This window comes from Stomoxys calcitrans, chromosome 5, assembly GCF_963082655.1.
Source record: "Stomoxys calcitrans chromosome 5, idStoCalc2.1, whole genome shotgun sequence".
NCBI classification, from domain to species: domain Eukaryota; kingdom Metazoa; phylum Arthropoda; class Insecta; order Diptera; family Muscidae; genus Stomoxys; species Stomoxys calcitrans.
Window position 1 is genome coordinate 99,654,137 of NC_081556.1, and position 19,137 is coordinate 99,673,273.

General features: G+C 42.3%; 1 protein-coding gene across 1 annotated transcript in view; it reads right to left on the reverse strand.

Annotated features, from left to right (window-relative positions):
- The window catches only part of LOC106093927 (cyclic nucleotide-gated channel rod photoreceptor subunit alpha), a 162,815-nt gene extending 144,328 nt beyond the window's left edge, over positions 1–18,487 (reverse strand). The window contains exons 1-2 of the mRNA XM_059370094.1: positions 18,242–18,487; positions 10,665–10,992 (exon numbers count right to left, since the gene is read on the reverse strand). Coding sequence (XP_059226077.1) covers positions 10,665–10,992; positions 18,242–18,458 — 545 coding nt within the window. The 5' untranslated portion in view covers positions 18,459–18,487. The remainder of the gene's footprint in view (positions 1–10,664; positions 10,993–18,241) is intronic.
- Positions 18,488–19,137: the final 650 nt, after the last annotated feature.

Sequence of the window (19,137 nt, forward strand, 5' to 3'; positions counted from 1 at the left end):
AGCCCAATCAACATTTATGCCCCAAATAAAATGCACATAGGTCCAACAACCCCTTAATTGGGCATCAACCTAAGGTTCACTAAAGAACCATAGAAGTGGTTATACAAAAGTTTTACCCATCCTTGCTTAATGTCGTTTTGCATAGTAATGCCCTTTGCAAGTTGTGTGAATAAGTCAGTCAAAGTCCAAGTTTATTAAAACCGAAAAAATGAGTAAAAAAAAAAATCGTTAAAGCCAAATTAAATCCTCTTATTTTTAAGCAATATATAATAGAAGGGGGGAGACCATATAAAAAAGAATGGCGAAAATAAAATAAATCATTTTCACCACAAAGTGACAGTTGGTCTGTGCCACAGACCAACCCAATTCAGAGCTAAAGCAAACTAAATAATCTCACTTCACTTTTATGGGAAATTCGTTTCGTTTTGGTTTTTTTTTTTTGCTCTTTGCTAAGCTTTGCCTTTGCCAAAAGCTACTTGGCAACGCAAGAGTTACAACGAGCTAAACCATTTGGATTCTAAAGGGAATGACAACAGTTGCTCGGGGATTATTGTTGCTGCGTGATGAACAACAATCCTAGACTTGGAAAATGCCACACATATGCAGCAATGTGTGTCTTTCGAAACTAAAACAAAAAAAAAAAAATAAACGAAAACTCTGTTGAACAATCAAGCATTGACATGAGGGTCTTAGAGCTGTGAAATTATCTGTCAAACCACAAAAGACGCCCATGGTGCGTATTGCGGCAGGGGTAGTGTGTAGAGCTTGACGAACCGGCCAAGGCCACTGGTGGAGTCATGTGTGCCAAGTAAAGGACATTGGTCATTAGGGTCATTTCGGAGAACATGTGTTGGCATTATGACATTCTCAACCGGGGAGTTGAAGAGTACGCTTTGGCCTGGACTGACATTTCATTAAAGTACACCTTAATGATGGCATGTAAAACAATGCCCCTTTACCAGTATAAAATTACCATCTAAATGAAGGCATGCCACTACCTTTTGTCCGGAATTTTTGCAACTTTTAACAAAACACCAACAGGGACAAACAAGTCTGTTGCAGTTGACTTTAATGTGGAATGTATGGTAAACAGATTTAATTATTTTTGACCTGGCCTATAGCAACAAAAAGAAACAACGTTACTGCATTTGAAGCTACAAAGACTAGGGTTTCTCTTTTCTGTGTCCATGGGCACATATTTTAGCAAACTGTGTTTCACTTAAGTCGTCCTGTTTCATTTGCTCAAAACAACTTTTAATTAGCATTTAAAGTGGCCTTGATTATTGGAGTGCCAATTAATGAAGTCCCATTAAAGAGCCTATCTCTCGACCAGGGATTAATAAATAAAATTGCTTAGGATATACGATAAGAAATACTATTAGTGGAAATCAAAGATAACAAGTAAAGAGAAGCTTAAGTAGGGCATAGCCCACCTGTTGATACAATGGATATGCATGACAAGTCATCGAAATTGAAATTTTTTAAAATTTGATATGAAGAATTTCGACCAAAATCCCCATACATTGTGAAAGTCAAGGAGCAAATCGTTATGTAAAATTTTGTGAAGAAAAGCTCATATTTGAGTTTGGCCCTTAAGTGAAATTCGAGAAATACATATGAATGATTCCTATATCTTAATATGAACCGATTTCAAAGAATCGAGAGAGTCATAAGGGAAGCTTCTGTGCCAAATTTTGTGTGGATCGGTTCACAGATGACCATATTATAGCAGTGTTAATCAAAACTCAACCAAAATGTAAGTAGGAGCTATATCTGAATCCAAATCGATTTCAACCAAAATTGTCGCATATAGTAGGAGTCATTAAAGAAGAGATGTCGATAAAGGCAGCTTGGTGATGATAGTTGTCGACAAGCGAATAACAGGGCTGCATACCTAGGAAAAATTGGAGTTGGATAGTCAATAGATTGTCACCTATATTCTCCGACTTTCCGGAGTTGCCGGGGCCTCTTCCAGTTTGTGACGATGCAAGCTGGTATCGAAGTCGATCCACACTAATTGCTTTCGGGGATCAACGTTCTATGGAAATGTATCGTTGGACCCTAAAAAATATTGATTTGACCTGGCCAGGCGCTGCACTGTATTTAGGTCAGGTAAAGTTGAAAAGATGGTGTTGATATTTATCCGCCCCATGTCACTATGGATATACATCTAAGACGGTAATCTGCGTGTAGTGCGCACTAAATACTTAAAGTAATCTCGAACAAGTAAAAAGGCGTTAAGTTCGGCCGGGCCGAACTTTGGATACCCACCACCTTGGGTATATATGTAAACCACCTTTCATCAAAATTCGGTGAAAATTTCATACCTTATACTCATATACCTCATACCGATCTGAACTATATACGACACGGATGTCGAAAAGCCGAACATAAGACGCTGTGTCAAATTTCAGTGAAATCGGATTACAAATGCGCCTTTTATGGGGCCAAGACTTCAAATCGAGATATCGGTCTACATGGCAGCTATATCCAAATCTGAACCGATTTGGGCCAAGTTTCATAAACATGTCGAAAAGCCTAACACAAAGCACTGTCCCAAATTTCGGCGAAATCGGACAATAAATGCCTCTTTTATGGGCCCTAAACCTTAAATCAAGAGATCGGTCTATATGGCAGCTATATGCAAATCTGGAGTGATCTGGGCAAAATTTAAGAAGGACGTCGAAGAGCCTAACCAATCTCACTGTGTCAAATTTCAGCGAAATCGGACGATAAATGCGTCTTTTATGGCCCCAAAACCTAAAACCTAGATATCGGTCTATATGGCACCTATCTAAATCTGGACCGATCTGTGCGATATTGCAGAAGTATGTCAAGGGGCTTAACTTAACTCACTGTTCCAAATTTCGGCGACATCGAACAATAAATGAGCATTTTATGGGCCCAAAACCATAAATCAAGAAATCGGTCTAAATGGCAGCTATATCTTAATCTGAACCGATCTGGACCAAATTGAAGAAATATGTCAAAGGGCCTAACACAACTCACTGTCCCAAATTTCAGCAAAATCGGATAATGAATGTGGCTTTTATGGGCCTTACACCATAAATCGGAGGATCGATCTATATGGCAGCTATATCCAAATCTGGACCGATCTGAGCCAAATTAACGAAGGATGTCGATGGGCCTTACACAATTCACTGTCCCGAATTTCATCAAAATCGCATAATAAATGTGGCTTTTGTGGGCCTAAGACCCTTAACCAGAGGTTCGGTCTATATATGGCGGCTATATCCAAATCTGAACCGATCTGGGCCAATTTAACGAAGGAAGTCGAAGGGCCTAAGACAACTTACTGTCGAAAATTTCAGCAAAATCGGATAATCAATGTGGCTTTTATGGGCCTTAGACCCTAAATCGGAGAATCGGTCTATATGGCAGCTATATCCAAATCTGAACCGATCTGGGCCAAATTGACGAAATATGTCGAAGGGCCTAACACAACTCACTGCCCCAAATTTCAACAAAATCGGATAATAAATGTGGCTTTTATGGGCCTAAGACCCTAAATCGGCGGATCGGTCTATATGGGGGCTATATCAAGATATAGTCCGATATAGCCCATCTTCGAACTTAACCTGCTTATGGACAAAAAAGAATCTGTGCAAAATTGCAGCTCAATATCTCTATTTTTAAAGACTGTGTCTAGATCGTCTTAGATTTTTATGCTGCTCAAGAATATATATACTTTATAGGGTCGGAAATGGATATTTCGATGTGTTGCAAACGGAATGACAAAATGAGTATACCCCCATCCTTCGGTGGTGGGTATAAAAATGTGACTTAGGAACTCCGTTCTGCTTACAAAATCCCAATTGTCCGCGAAAGCCGGGCAATGACATAGGAAATGCTCCCTCATCTTCCCCACATGCCCTACACATGCTATCCCTTGCCGCCCCGATTTCGCATAAGTGAGCTCGTAGTCCTATTTTTCCCGTTATGATTCCGATAGCTATACTGACCTCCTTTTTCATTATTTTCAGTAATAGTATCCTATTCTCATGATTCGAATCTCCCCATAGGATTTTCGTCGTCCAAACGACCGTTTTGATGTTCCATGCTAACTTCTTTCTTAATTCCTTTCAGTAATCGCCCCCTTTATCTACGATCTGGATCTCATAGGATTTTTGTCGTCCTACCGACCGTTTCTTCGCTATAACACAGTGATACATGCGCATTCGCCGAATACGCCCTTAACTCGAACTGCGTCGACCCTTCGGCATCCACTTAACCAAGTTTATTGACTGCTTAGAGACTGAGATATTACTTCTCGACTAATGGCGCACGCATGCATACCAAGGAATCCCTCAGATTCAAAATTTACACTTGGGAGACTAGGTACTTCGATCCCAATCTTTAAACCACCGACTGAAACCACCACCGACTGAAACCACCGCCGACTGAAACCACCACCGACTGAAACCACCACGGACTGAAACCACCACCGACTGAAACCACCACCGACTGAAACCACCACCGACTGAAACCACCACCGACTGAAACCACCACCTACTGTAACCACCACCGACTGAAATCACCACCGACCAAGGAATCCCTCAGATTCTAAATTTACACTTGGGAGACTAGGTACTTCGATCCCAATCTTTAAACCACCGACTGAAAGATTGGTAGATTAGATGAGGCTGACGACGATCGGATATACTAATTTCCGGCTGCCTCCTAGATCCTAACAAGTCTGAAGTAATTGTATACTACCGATTCAACAGGATGAAGCTTGAGGTCTATATGAACGGTGTGGTTGGGGAATCAGGAGAAGACTCAGCAGTTGTTGCTGAATACTTGTCTGAGAAGCTATCGACAACATCTTCAAAGACTGGCGAATGACAGGACACTGAAAATCGCCATGCAGCGATCAGAAGAGCAAAGAAAAGAGTCAAGACAGGAGAAGCCGAGAAGCCCTGTATGGGTGAGTCATTGGGTTGAATTGAACTTAAGGTGTTCGCCGGTGGGTAAGGACGTAACTCAAAAGATCAACAGCAGCAGCTAATGCAGCATCTAAGGATAAATCATCCACACCGCAGGTGTCTAATGTCCTGAGGAAGAGTGGTTTCACTGCTTTCTCAACTACCCCCTGAATGCGTAAGGAAGCCATCATGGTAAAATCGAACAAATCTTGTGAGGATGAAATCCTGGCGGATTACGAAGACGAGGCTAACGCAATAGTGGTGGAAATTCTTAACCCTGACTTTGGTCCGGTGTCTGCAGATAAATCTTCATCATTGTATGATCGCTTCAGCGGCATCAATGTCTTTCTGAGGAGGATTTAACATTGTTTTTATCCTGGAACCATGGGTTTGTGGCAATGGTTCGTGAACTAAGAATTGCTAGAGTTAAACTACAAAACGGTACGGAGTATGGGAGACACAGAGCCTGTATTGTTGTGAAGTGTACTTGGCGTCAGAAGAAGTTGTCACCGCTTTGCTGTCGCTGTGTCCCTATGTCCCTTGTGACAGGTCACTGATCGGAAAACAAGCTGACAGACTGAAGGTGGCATGAAACGACTTCTGCAGAAGCTGTGAGGATGTCGAGGATATTTTCTACCAGCGCCTCAAAAGAGAATTTGACCCGCCCATGATATGAAAATCTTTCTGGGAGATTTTATTAGCGCCTTGAAAGAGAATAACACCCACCCATGATATTAAAATCGTTCTAGGGGATTTTTTAAGGCGCTAATAGGGAAGGAAAGTATCTTTGGCCCAATAGTCGGTAAATTTAGCCTACACGCAGTAACAGCTGACAATGGATTGAGGCTAAAAGATTTCGCCGCGACAAAGAACATGGTAGTTAGCAGCACCAGTAGTAGATTCCAACATCGAAGGATTCACACATGGCTGTCACCCGATTCAAAAAACGAGAAACCAAATATTGGGTTGCCCAAAAAGTAATTGCGGATTTTTCATATAGTCGGCGTTGAAAAATTTTTTCACAGCTTGTGACTCTGTAATTGCATTCTTTCTTCTGTCAGTTATCAGCTGTTATTTTTAGCTTGCTTTAGAAAAAAAGTGTAAAAAAGTATATTTGATTAAAGTTCCTTCTAAGTTTTATTAAAAATTCATTTACTTTCTTTTAAAAAATCCGCAATTACCTTTTGGGCAACCCAATAGATCATGTTGTGATAAATGCAAGGCATTCAAGCAGCATGTTAGATATCCGATCGATGCAAAGGGCGAAGATCAATTCGAATCATTACCTTGTTGCAGCAAAGGTTCGCATAGCGAGAAGAGTAAGATGTGATACTGCTGGCATGCTGGATTTTGGAAAGCTGCAAACACAACAGGTGGCAAGGTTATGCTTCACTCAGCTGACCAAATTGCTTGAAGAAAGCATTCCCTGTCCCGATAGTATAGCAGCGCAACGGAAAAGCATTGCCCATTCCATGGAAAGAGCCGCTACATCCGTACTAGGGCAAAAGCAAAAGCCTTCCCCATGGAACCCATGGTACGACCAGGAGTGCCAAAAAGCTACTGAAGCCAAGAATGCGACATACAGGGCAACATTACAGTCAGTAACAATCCGCCCAATGAAGGAGAGTATCGGGAAAAAAGAGACATGGTTTCTTCTGCAGGAAGAAGAAGGAAATGGAAGGACGTGAGCGAATAGAAAAGTTCAGAAGCCAGAATGAAATCCAAAAATTCTACCAAAGATTTAAACATCAAACCGATGGCTTTGGTACAGGCACATCCTCGAGCAGGAGACAAAGAAAGAAATCGGGTAGCTGATAGAGAAAGTATGCTTAGGATATAGAAATAACACTTCTCCCATCCCTGATCATAGCATAGAAGCGAGGTCCACGAAGCTGTAAACCAGGCACATCCTTGAGCAGGAGACAAAGAAAGAAATCGGGTAACTGATACAGAAAGTATGCTTAGGATATAGAAATAACACTTCTCCCATCCCTGATCATAGCATAGAAGCGAGGTCCACGTAGCTGTAACCCGGCTAAAAAAACAATAAGGCAGCAACAGCCTATGGGTTGCCGGCGGAACTGTTTAAGACCGGAAGCGACACGCTGATAAGCCGTATGCATCAGCTCGTCCTTCGCATTTTGGCTAGAAGAACGCATACCCGGTGATTGAAACCTCAGCAAACTATGTGCTGTACAGAAAGAGGATAAGATGGTATGTGCCAGTTACAGAGGAATAAGTCTCCTTCCTATCGCATACAAGAAACTATTGAGCGAACTTTGGAAATGATTAATGTCTAAAGTCGACAACGTATTTGAGCCCTATCAGTGTAGCATTATACCCGGTAAAACCACTATAGACCTGATATTTACACTGTGCCAAATCCTAGAAAAGACCTGTCAATACCTACCATCTTTTCGTTGACTACAAACCGCCTTCTACAGACCTATTCATTCTAAGGTATTTCAGGCTAATGCTGAGCTTGGTATCACTGCAAAACTGTTACGACTTTGCAGGATGACACTTGCAGACACACGCTCCTCAGTTAAAATAGGAAAAAATCTCTCGGAATCGTTCAATTCCAAACGGATTTCAGACAGGGAGACAGCTTACCGTGTGATCTCTTTTATATCCTGCTGGAGAAGATTATACGAGACGCAGATGTGAGTATATAGGGCACTCGTCTCACAAGACAACGCCTGCTACTTGCCTATGACGACGACATCGATATTATAGGTCAGTTGTGTTGTTGTTGTAGTCACATCTTCATGTGGAGGTCGTGATCCTCGTCAAAATCCTGTATGAGCAAGCTCGTTCCGGTCCAAAGGACCGATCGTCGCAGGAACAAGGTGGCCATTGATTATTTAAAGGCGTCAGTAACTTGAGTTGTCATATCGAGCATCAAAGGCCTCTCATTGAGACTTTCCGCTCGATACCGCTGATTGTCCGCGACTGCCATTGCAGCTACTCCATATGGAGCATTCCACTTTTCGTAATCTGTGAGGAGTGCGCAACTATCCCGTGTCGGGATTATAGGTCGGTCACCTGAAGAAGGCCACCGTAGCGCAGAGGTTAGCATGTCCGCCTATGACGCTGAACGCCTGATTTCGAATCTTGGCGTGATCATCAGAAAAAATGTGGAATGTTCATGGGCAATGTTCATGGGCAAAATTTGCAATGTGCACCTGAAGAAGCAATCGCAGCCTTTGAAAGTATCGAGAGAGAATCTACTTGCCTATGACGACGACATCGGTATTATAGGTCGGTTGTGTTGTTGTTGTAGTCACATCTTCATGTGAAGGTCGTGATCCTCATCAAAATCCTGTATGAGCAAGCTCGTTCCGGTCCGAAGGACCGATCGCCACGGGAAGAAGGTGGCCATTGATTATTTAAAGGCGCCAATAACTCGCCTTGTCATATCGAGAATCATAGGCCTCTCACTGAGACTCTCCGCTCGATACCGCTGATTGTCCGCGACTGCCATTGCAGCTATTCCGTATGGAGCATTCCACTTTCTGCAACCTGTATGGAGCTCACAACTATCCCGTGTCGGGATTATAGGTCGGTCACCTGTCCGACATGTCCGCCTTTGACGCTGAACACCTGGCTTCGAATCTTGACGAGACCATCAGAAAAAAAATTTTCAGCGGTGTTTTTCCACCCCTAATGCTGGCAAAATTTGTGAGATACTAGCCATCCAAAACTTCTCTCCAAAGAGGTGTCGCACTGCGGCACGCCGTTCGGACTCGGCCATAAAAAGGAGGCCCATTTTATAGCCGAGTTCGAAGAACAATATTGGCTAACAGATGCTATTTTGGACTGAGCAAGCAGATGAGGAGATGTCAACTCTCGATAGACAAAAATTACACTATACAAGACACTGATACTACCTGTGCTGTTGTATGGCTCCGGAGCGTGGGTACTTGCGAAAGCAGATGGGGCAGTACTTGGAGTGTTTGAGGGAAATATCGTTCGTACAATGTTTGGACCAGTTTGCGTTAATGGAGAATATAGGCGACGTATAAATCCACGAGTTGTATGATCTAGCGTTGGCTAGATCATGTTGTCAGAATGGATGAAGAAGGCGACCATAAAAAAAAACGCAAAAGTGGAAGATGGAGTGACCAAGTGAAGAGCGACATCTCAAATCTAGGTGTCAGAATTTGGAGAAGAAGCGCAGAAGATCGAGGCGCTTGGGCATCCTTTCTACATTCGAGTAGTGGAATGAATAACCTGTAGTGGCCAATTAAAGTAAAGTTTATGTGGTGTTGTGGTCTGGTGGACGGCGCTTCAAAAGTCCACCTACTCCTCAATACTTAACCGGATTTGGATCCGTTTGTGCATCACAGACGCACTGAGGACGACACCATCTGATGCACTGAATTTAATGCAACATATTATGCCTCTGGACATTGTGGCTAGACAAATTCTAGCGACCACTGTCTTGAGGTTAAGGGATCTTTCTCATTGGTCATGTGGCGGCTACGGACACTGTGTTATCCTTGATACAACATCCGATGTTCCAGGCAGTGTGGATTACACCCTACCTGAGCCGCTTTGTGATAAAAAAGTGCTTTACCACTATTCCTGATAGAACCGATTGGAACTACGATATCCCTGGTAACAGAAGTTACATAGACTGCTATACAAATGGTTCCAAACTAAACGACCAGGTGGGCTTTGGGGTGTACACTAAAGATCTAGAACTGGCCATATCGACCACTGCAGTGTGAAACGAGCAGAGATCCTTGCAATTAAGCAAGTGATGAAATGGAATTACGAAGATTGGCATAAATATCTTCTCAGACAGCCAGGCAGCCATTAAATCCCTGGAGATCTCTGAACACAAAAACCGCCCTCGACTGTCGCAGATCTCTCAACGTGGTGGCTGAACAGTTCAAAATTCACTTGTTCTGGGTGCCGGGCCACAGAGATATCCCAGGGAGTTCTAAAGCAGATGAGCTTGAGAGACTAGGAACTACCCTACACATTCCAGGGATACTGGAATCTGTGGGTATGCCTCTAGCGATGTGTAAGCTATGTTTTCAGGACCAGGCCCCAAGTTCAAAGAATGATAGATGGTCACATAGAGAGGGCTGTGAACTTTCCAAAACTATGTGGCGTAATCTAGACTTGAAGAGGTCTAATGCTTTGCAGTCATTGTGTCCGTCATGACATGTCACTGTCTAATCGGAAAACATGCAGACAGACTGAAGATTGCCAGCAACGACTTTTGCAGATGCGATGTGAGGACATCGAGGAAGAGGAGACTATAGAACACCTTCTGTGCGTGTGTCCCGCACTAGCAGTCAGAAGGAGTTCCACTTTAGGTTCTCAATTCTTTGGGAACCTATCTTATCAAGCGGATATGAACATTGTGTCCTAGAGGTCTTTATTAGTCTCTAAATAGATTAAGCCCCGCATAATCCGATGCCTCGATTTGACTTCTTTAGCCTGATGTGATAAATTTAAAATAATCCAGACATGAACTGTGTCCATTTGTGTAAGTTTTTAGCACAATCCATGGCTGTGGGTTCCCAAGTTTTTAGGACATACATGAAGATGGGTTCCCAGGTTTTTACCACAATTCACGCAGATGGATTTCCAAGATTCATCCAGTCTGAACTTAAGACGTTTTTACCTATTTTTTTCTCTCAAAAAACTTGTCATAATACCCAAAAATGCTTAAACTTAAATAATGATCACTGTTCAACTTACCGATCGGTACCATTACAAAAATTCCCACTAAACTGATGGCTACCCATCAGTGTGTTATCCTGTGAACCGCGACCCGCTGAACGATTCCACGTACCACCGAGCAACGGTTGATCGTTGTCTTTCAGGCGTCCACGTGACTTTCGTCGCGTCTGCTGTTTGTTGCTGTGTAACAAATCCATATCGGAGGCAGTGCTTGTATTGGCCACATGTAAATTGGAAGCTCTTGATGCACATGGTGTGGCGAGGCTATCGTGTGATGTAAAGAAACCTTGCTGTGAAACGCTTTGACCAAATTTTGGCTGTGACATGCCAAATTTGGAACCTAAATCTGTAAGACAGAAAAAATAGAGAAAATAAATGAGAATTTGAAACTTTAAATATACATAAAAAATTTTTTTGGTTATATAGACAAACTACAATTGGGTTGAAATTTTTATAGAGCCCTTCTTCAAACCCAATTTGTAATCAATTTTTTAAAAATTTGAATACAAATATCAGAAAGTTTTTCGGATTTAAGCCAATTACATTGAAGATCTCATTAGTAAAGGAGATTTTTGGCAATATCTAGAGCCCAAATTTAAACGAAATGGGGAATAGATGCGGTTTTAATGTGCCAAAGACCTTAAATGAGAATGAGACCATACAGATCGATGTATGGTAGATATATCAAAGACCGATCTGGACCATATTCGGCACGAATGACGATAGGTCCAATGCAACTAACTGTACCAATACAGCAAAATCGGATCAAATATACGCATTTAAAAGCTTCATATTTCTAATTTGGAAATTAGTTTATGTGGGGCTATATCCAAATATAATCCAATCCATACAATACTCAGAACGGATGCCGGGGGGAACAACACAACTCACTATGCCGAAATCGTGTAATAAATAAGCCCAAATTGATATGGGACCTGTTTTCAATAGCCGAGTCCCAGTTTCAGCGAAATCAGGTAATACAAATACAAATTTTGCCCATGAACATTCCACTATGAAACAGGGGCAAACTTCTCATATATCTATGAGTTCAGTCCGATTCAAGTTTAAGCTCAATGATAAGGGGCCTTCTTTTAATAGCCGAGTCCGAATGGCGTGCCGCAGTGCGACACCTCTTTGGAGAGAAGTTTCACAAGGCATAGTATCTCACAAATGTTGCCAGCATTAGGGGCGGAAAACCACCGATGAAAATTTTTTTTCTGGAGGTCTCGCCAGGATTCGAACCCAGGCGTTCAGCGTCATAGGCAGACATGCTAACCTCTGCGCTGAGGTGGCCTCCATAAGGTAATAAATGCGCCTTTTATTATCTCAAGACCTGAAATTGAGAGATCGGCGTAAATGGGGACTACATAAAATAATAGACCAATAGAGCCCCTCTTCGATCCCAATCTGTCTGTCTGCACATCCTAGACCAAGGGATGTGTAGACAGACATAGGGCGGAAATGGATATTTCAATGTGTAACAATCGGAATGACAAAATAAATATGCCCCCCTCTTTCGGTAAATGGGAACAGCTCATACCATCGCTGTATAATCAAGGCGACGATAGGAAACCTGGAAGGAAGGGAAGAGGTATCCGATCGAATACCTGAGATGACACTTGAGGTTGAGTGCGAGGCACCGCCGCCAGCGGCACATACCTTTTAAAAGCTAAAAACGAGAATTAATATCTCCCTGGTATAGAAACAAGTAAAGGCATGCTAAGTTGGGCGGAGCCGAATCTTGTATTCTGTGGAAGGAGGCAAGGATGGTGTTTATACCTAAACCCGGCAAGGCGAGTTATGCGACACCAAAAGCCTACAGGCATATATACCGCTCAAAACCATGGAACATGTTGTGGATACCATAATAGAGAGTAGGATATCCAGCGAACTGCTCATTTTCAAATAACATGCCTATGTAAAGGGAAGGTCGGGGAAGACTGCCCTGCACGAGGATATGCATAAAATAGAAGAATCTTTGGATGCCAAGACCTACACATTGAAGGTATGCATTGGCATCGAGAGGGCTTTTTACAATCTGCGAAACGACTCACTGATCCAATTCTAAGACCACTACCGGGTAAATCGGGTCCTTAGAGACTTGATAAACCATATGCTAACGAACAGGTGAATAAATTGTGGGTGCTAAGACATAAATGTAAGGGAGAAAGTGGCACAGGCCATGTCACAGGGAGCATTTTAACGCCACCCTTAGGGGTAAGAACCATAACCTATTACAGGCGCCGTCTGAGAAGAAATTTGAGCCCGTCTGCTACGCAACACTTCTAAGGGGCAAGGCTCTGAAAAACGAGGACGACGAAGGTGAGCCAATTTTACGCACCAAATTTCCTCAACAAAACATTTTCGATATCTGACAAGGTCAAACGCTTAGGAGTAATCTTTGATAGAAAACTGAATTGTCACTTTCAGGAGCATATCGAAAAGACTCGGAGATGTTGAAAATTGTCAATACGGGCCGTAGGCTCGAAATGGGGACTAAATCCGAGGATAGTCCACGTCTCTCTGCAGGAGCGTGATATCGGTATCACGAGAGAGAGACCAGAGAGAGACGAGAGAGAGACGAGAGAGAGACGAGAGAGCCCGAAACTTTCTTAAGCCCCAGTAGTTTGGTGGACAGTGATGGAGAAAGGTGCAGCGTAAGGATAATACCATAGGTTCAGAGAATATGTTTTTCTTGCTATAGGTGGAGCGGTGAGGACCACGCCTACTAGAACACTGGAGACTATTTCAGATATCTGACCCATAGAGACATACAGATTGAGTGAGAAGTAGCCAATGCGGCTATAAGACTTAAGGCGATGGGAGAATGGATATAGGATAGGAGCAAGTCACACCATTGGCGACAATATGAAACGTAGAAACAATGGAAGAGGTTTCATATCGTATACCTGAGAAGACACTGGAGGACGAGTGCAATGCACTGCTGTCAGCGGCACAGTCTTGTATTGATGGAACTCTGGTATTGCCATCTGGAAGTTTATGTCAAAGCTAGAGGAAAGAGTGGGACTGGGAGTCTACATTGAATAGTTAGGGACTAAGGTCTCTGTTCGACTGCTTGACCATAATACGGTCCTCCAAGTGGAGATCCCGATGAATACGGAATGCATGAGGTGGTGTGAGACTTAATGCGATGGGAGAATGGATAGAGGATGGGAGAAAGTCACACAATCGGCGACCATATGAAACCTAGAAAAAATGGAAGAGGTTTCCCATCGTATACCTGAGACGACACTGGAGGACGAGTGCAATGCACTGCTGTCAGCGGCACAGTCTTGTATTGATGGAACTCTGTTATTGCCATCTGGAAGTTTATGTCAAAGCTAGAGGAAAGAGTGGGACTGGGAGTCTACATTGAATAGTTAGGGACTAAGGTCACTGTTCGACTGTTTGACCATAAAACGGTCCTCCAAGTGGAGATCCCGATGGTGGTGTGGTTTTAACGTGAGGATGTCGAGTGGGAACATCTTTGCGGGCACTAAATCGGCCATCAGCGCAATAACAATCTGGACGGTGAGGTCACAAACAGTCTTGGAGTGTAAGAAGAAGGTTAGCACCTTCTCTGAGGATGGAACTATCCGCATTGTGTTGATACAGTCCGAGTTAAGAGCAATCGCGGCGAACGGCAGCACTATGGAACAGCAAAACGGTCAGTAGGACAACGAAAATCTTATGGCGAGATCCCGGTCTAGAGAAGACGGTACTAAAGCAGATATCTCTAAACGTTCTTACACGCCATATTTTTTAACAAGTTTTTTTCTATTTTCTCCCACTGGGCGTTGAAGCATTTTTTATATTCAAGTTTTTTTTCCTGTAAGGGGAAAGACCATTAAAAAACAACAGCTAAAACCCTTGCCGTTGTCAAGCGTTCGAAGCCATCAATACAACTTCCAACAGATGCACAGAATCATGTGTACCCGGAATAGTGTCATTATCGCAGAAAAAAAGTGTGTCATTACACAAAAACCCATGCATTGGGAAAAAGTACAGCTAATAGACAGGGTTGTCGAGCGTGGTAAATGTGGTAATTGTATCATAGAGGTGTTTTCGCAATTAATTCGATACAAATACCATATGCAGGGCTTTTGAAGCCATCACACCTAATATGGTTAAAAAGTCTTCTATCCAAAAACGAAACGCGGTAATTTTCAACAACGCCAGATCAGAAAATGGGTGCGGCGATTTAAGCGGAATTTTTATGTGCTCTCTTAAGCTAACTTAAAAACAAAAATTTCATATTCAAATTATTGGTGAGGTGCCTAGCGGGCCGCCCCACCCCTAAACCCACCAAATATGTATACACATATGTACCAATCACGACATCATGGGACTCAAATGAAAGATATTTAAGAGCATAAAACGTATTCCAAGCCCAGTTCAGGGACTACCCCATTCCTCAAAACACCCCTATTAATCGACCATGGCAATATGGGCCTCAATTGAGAGGCACTTGAGAGTAGAGTACGAATCTAATATGAAAATATGTGACACAGTGTTTGGGGAGACGACCCTCCACCGAAAAACACCCCCCAAAGACATATTTACCGACAATATCAATATGGGGCTCAAGTGGAATATGTTTGGGAGTAGAGCTCGAATTTGATATCAACATTCGAGAAAGTGTCTATAGGGCCTCATTATAATTTCGGGCTCAAAGAGAGTGAAGCACGATGTTGATATTTTTAAGGACCCACCCCCCAAACCGGACATATTGGCTGACTTTTGCAATAAGGGGTTCAATTGGAAGTTATTTTTGATTAGAAAACGAATTTGGTATCCATTTTTGGGCAAAGTGTTGAACCCACTTAAACTAATGCCTTTATGGGGTTCAAGTAAATGATATCCGAAAGGATCACGATGCCGATATTTTGTCGGAGCTAAGTGTTTGGGAGACCACCACACTCTTCAAAACACCCCTAAATCGGGCATTTTTACCGACCATGCCAATATGGACATATTTACCGACCATGGCAATGAAATGTATTGGGGGGTAGAGAACGAAATTGATATCCGGGACTAAATAAATGATATTTGGGAGCAGAATACAAATCTGATATTCATAAATGGGACCAATTATTTGAGGTTTACAGCGCTAAGTGCTTGGGGGAACACCCCACCACCCAAAACATCCCTAAATCGCACACACCTATTTGCCGACCTTTACAATACGGAGCACAAATGAAAGGTATTTGGGAGTAGAGCACGTATTTGACACTCACTTTCGGGACCAATTTTCGGAGGGTCTACCCCTTCGCCAAAACAACCCAGAAACAGCAATTATTTACTGACCATCGCAATATGGGGCTCAACAAAAGGTACTTGAGAGTAGAATACGAATCTGATATTCAAAGCTGGGACCATGTATTTGGGTTTAAACAGCTCATGCACGTTTCGTGTTTTGTTTCACTGTCAAACATCTTCAGTTTGGTCTACAAATGTCTTAAAAACGAACAACGCTTGCAAATTATTGAATTTTATTATCACAATTCGTGCTCTGTTAAGAAAGTACATCGCGCGCTTCTTATTCTTCAGCGACAAAGCTCACTTTTCATTCGATGGGTACGTAAATAAGCAGAATTGTAGATTTTGGAGTGAAGATCAGCCAGAAGCATTGCAAGAGCTCTCAATGCATCCAGAAAAAGTCACAGTTTGGTGCGGTTTATGGGCTGGTGGCATCATTGGACCGTACTTCTTCAAAGATGATGCGAATCGTAACATAACTGTGAATGGTGTGCGCTACCGTGAGATGATTTTCAACCTTTTTTTTCCAAAATGCAAGAGCTTGACTTTCATGACATGTGGATTTAAGAAGGCGGTGCCATTTACCACATAATGGACTTATTGAGAGTCGATTTCGGTGAATATTTTAGCTCATGTTCGGTATGCTTTTATACTATTTGTATATCCTCCACCATAGGATGGGGGTATACTAATTTCGTCATTCCATTTATAACTACTCGAAATATTCATCTGTGACCCCATAAAGTATATATATTCTTGATCGTCGTGACATTTTATGTCGATCTAGCCATGTCCGCCCGTCCGTCTGTCTGTCGAAAGCACGCTAACTTTCTAAGGAGTAAAGCTAGCCGCTTGAAATTTTGCACAATTACTTCTTATTAGTGTAGGTCGGTTGGGATTGTAAATGGGCCATATCGGTCCATGTTTTGATATAGCTGCCATATAAACCGATCTTGGGTCTTGACTTCTTGACCCTCTAGTGGGCACAATTCTTATCCGATTGGAAAGAAATTTTGCATTATGTGTTTTGCTATCATATCGGTCCATAACCTGATATATCTGCCATATAAACCGATCTTGGGTCTTGACTTCTTGGGCATCTAGAGGGCGCAATTCTCGTCCGATTTGACTGAAATTTTGCACGCAGTGTTTTGGTATCACTTGCAACAACTGTGATCGGTCCATATTTTGATAATGCTGCCATATAAACCGATCTTGGGTCTTGACTACTTGAGGCTCTAGAGGGCGCAATTCTCGTCAGATTTAAGTGAAATTTTGCACGCAGTGTTTTGGTATCACTTGCAACAACTGTGCTCAGTATGGTGAAACTCGGTGCATAACCTGATATAGCTGTCATATAAACGTATCTGGGATATTGATTTCTTGTGCCTCTAGAGGGCGCAATTCTTATACGATTTGCCTGAAATTTTGTACAACGACTTCGCTTGTGACCTTGAGCATACTATAGCCTTATATAGCTCCCATATAAACCGATCTCCCTATTTTACTTCTTGGGCCCCTTAAGGACGCAATTTTTATTCGAATTGGCTGATATTTAACAATTCTTTTATTTCATCATATGTTGGCCCAAAAAGAGATGCTGGGAAAAGAACTCGACAAATGTGATCCATGGTGGAGGGTATATAAGAATCGGCCCGGCCGAACTTAGCACGCTTTTACTTGTTTGTGATGTTTTTGTCTTATCTATACAGACAAGCTCGCTTCAATTGACACATTGGAAGACAATATTAAAACTTCACCCTTTGCATTAGGGTGATTACTTAGCGGTTTTTATCTAAACTTAAAAGTTATTTTCTGTTGCACGAATGAATGATTGCTTGTCTATTAAACACTAAAAAAAAAACACTTACTGCATTCAACATGTTAAGAAGGGAACACTTTGAAATATAATTTTGTGAACATTTTTAAATCATTTTGTGCGCGAGGTTTCTTTTCCCAATTTACGAATAACTTTATATGTAAGATTTTATCTAAGCTTAAATAAAAACTCATCCAAATATTATACCGGGATAGGAGGTTGTAAAAAAGTTATCACCCTAATGCCCATAGTGGCATAGGGCGCATTAATATCCACACTTTGTTTTCAAACCTAACTTTATCTAAATTTATAAATAATCCCTATAGAAGTTTTTGAAATGAATATAAAAATATTTATAAAAATTTGACCAAAAGTAGTTGTTCGACAACATTTGAACTCAGAACTCTAGTCAGATGAGCTTTTAATTCTGATCTTAGCCCTGCCTACCTTTGTTTGTAATGTTTGTTTAGATGCACTCATCTGAAATGTCAATGGCAAAAACTTGAAAATCTCTTACCCAAGAAACTATGGCGATCTATGGAAAATCTTCGCAGGCTACCCAAATCAATGCACTGCTCATCGCCAGTCATCGTGGGTGTGATAGAAAGCTCAGTGGTATGAAAGTTGACACCACCACCACCATGACCAAAGCCTCCTCCACCGCCACCAACACCAATACCACTGATGCTGTTGCTATTATCTCTGGCCAAAAAACTAACATGACTGGATGACATAGTCGTTGTCGGTGCATTGGAATCACCACCAACCACACCAGCACAGGGTGTTGTTCCTAATGTTGCAATGCCAACGACTCCGGGTGTAGTAGAGGTTGAGGTTGTTAAGTAGCCGCTACGTGATACACTGCCACTGCCACTGCCCCCATAGAGACTGCCATCAAGTTCGGCCATTTGTTGCTCATTGGCTGTGAGCGGTTGAATGGAACGTGAACTATGCTCTCGATACAAAGGTCCTGGCGATGGCACCAAATGGCGCAAAGTACCATTCAAGGATAGGCGAGGATTCATAATTTCCGGATAACTGGCACGTGGTTTTTGGAGGTATGTTGAATGAGTCTGAGTCTGATGCTGATGCTGTAGTCTTGCGGTTGCTGCTGTTGCTGATGATGAGGGTACTCTTAATGAGTTGCTGTAGCCGTTGCTGCTGCTGTGGCTTGAAAATATTTGCGAAATTTTCTGATTATTGCTACTCATGCTGAAGTTGTAGCTGTGTAGCTATAATTTTGCTTTTGCTGCTGTTGTTCGGTTGGGCAATATTGCTTTTCTTGCCGCCACTATTGTTGCAGCAATTGCTGTTCATGTTGTGGCAATATGGCTCAAGTGTTGTGGTGATCCTGGTTTTTTGTTGTTGCTGTTTCGCTTTGCTGCAATGGCGAAATCGCGTTTGTGGCCTTTT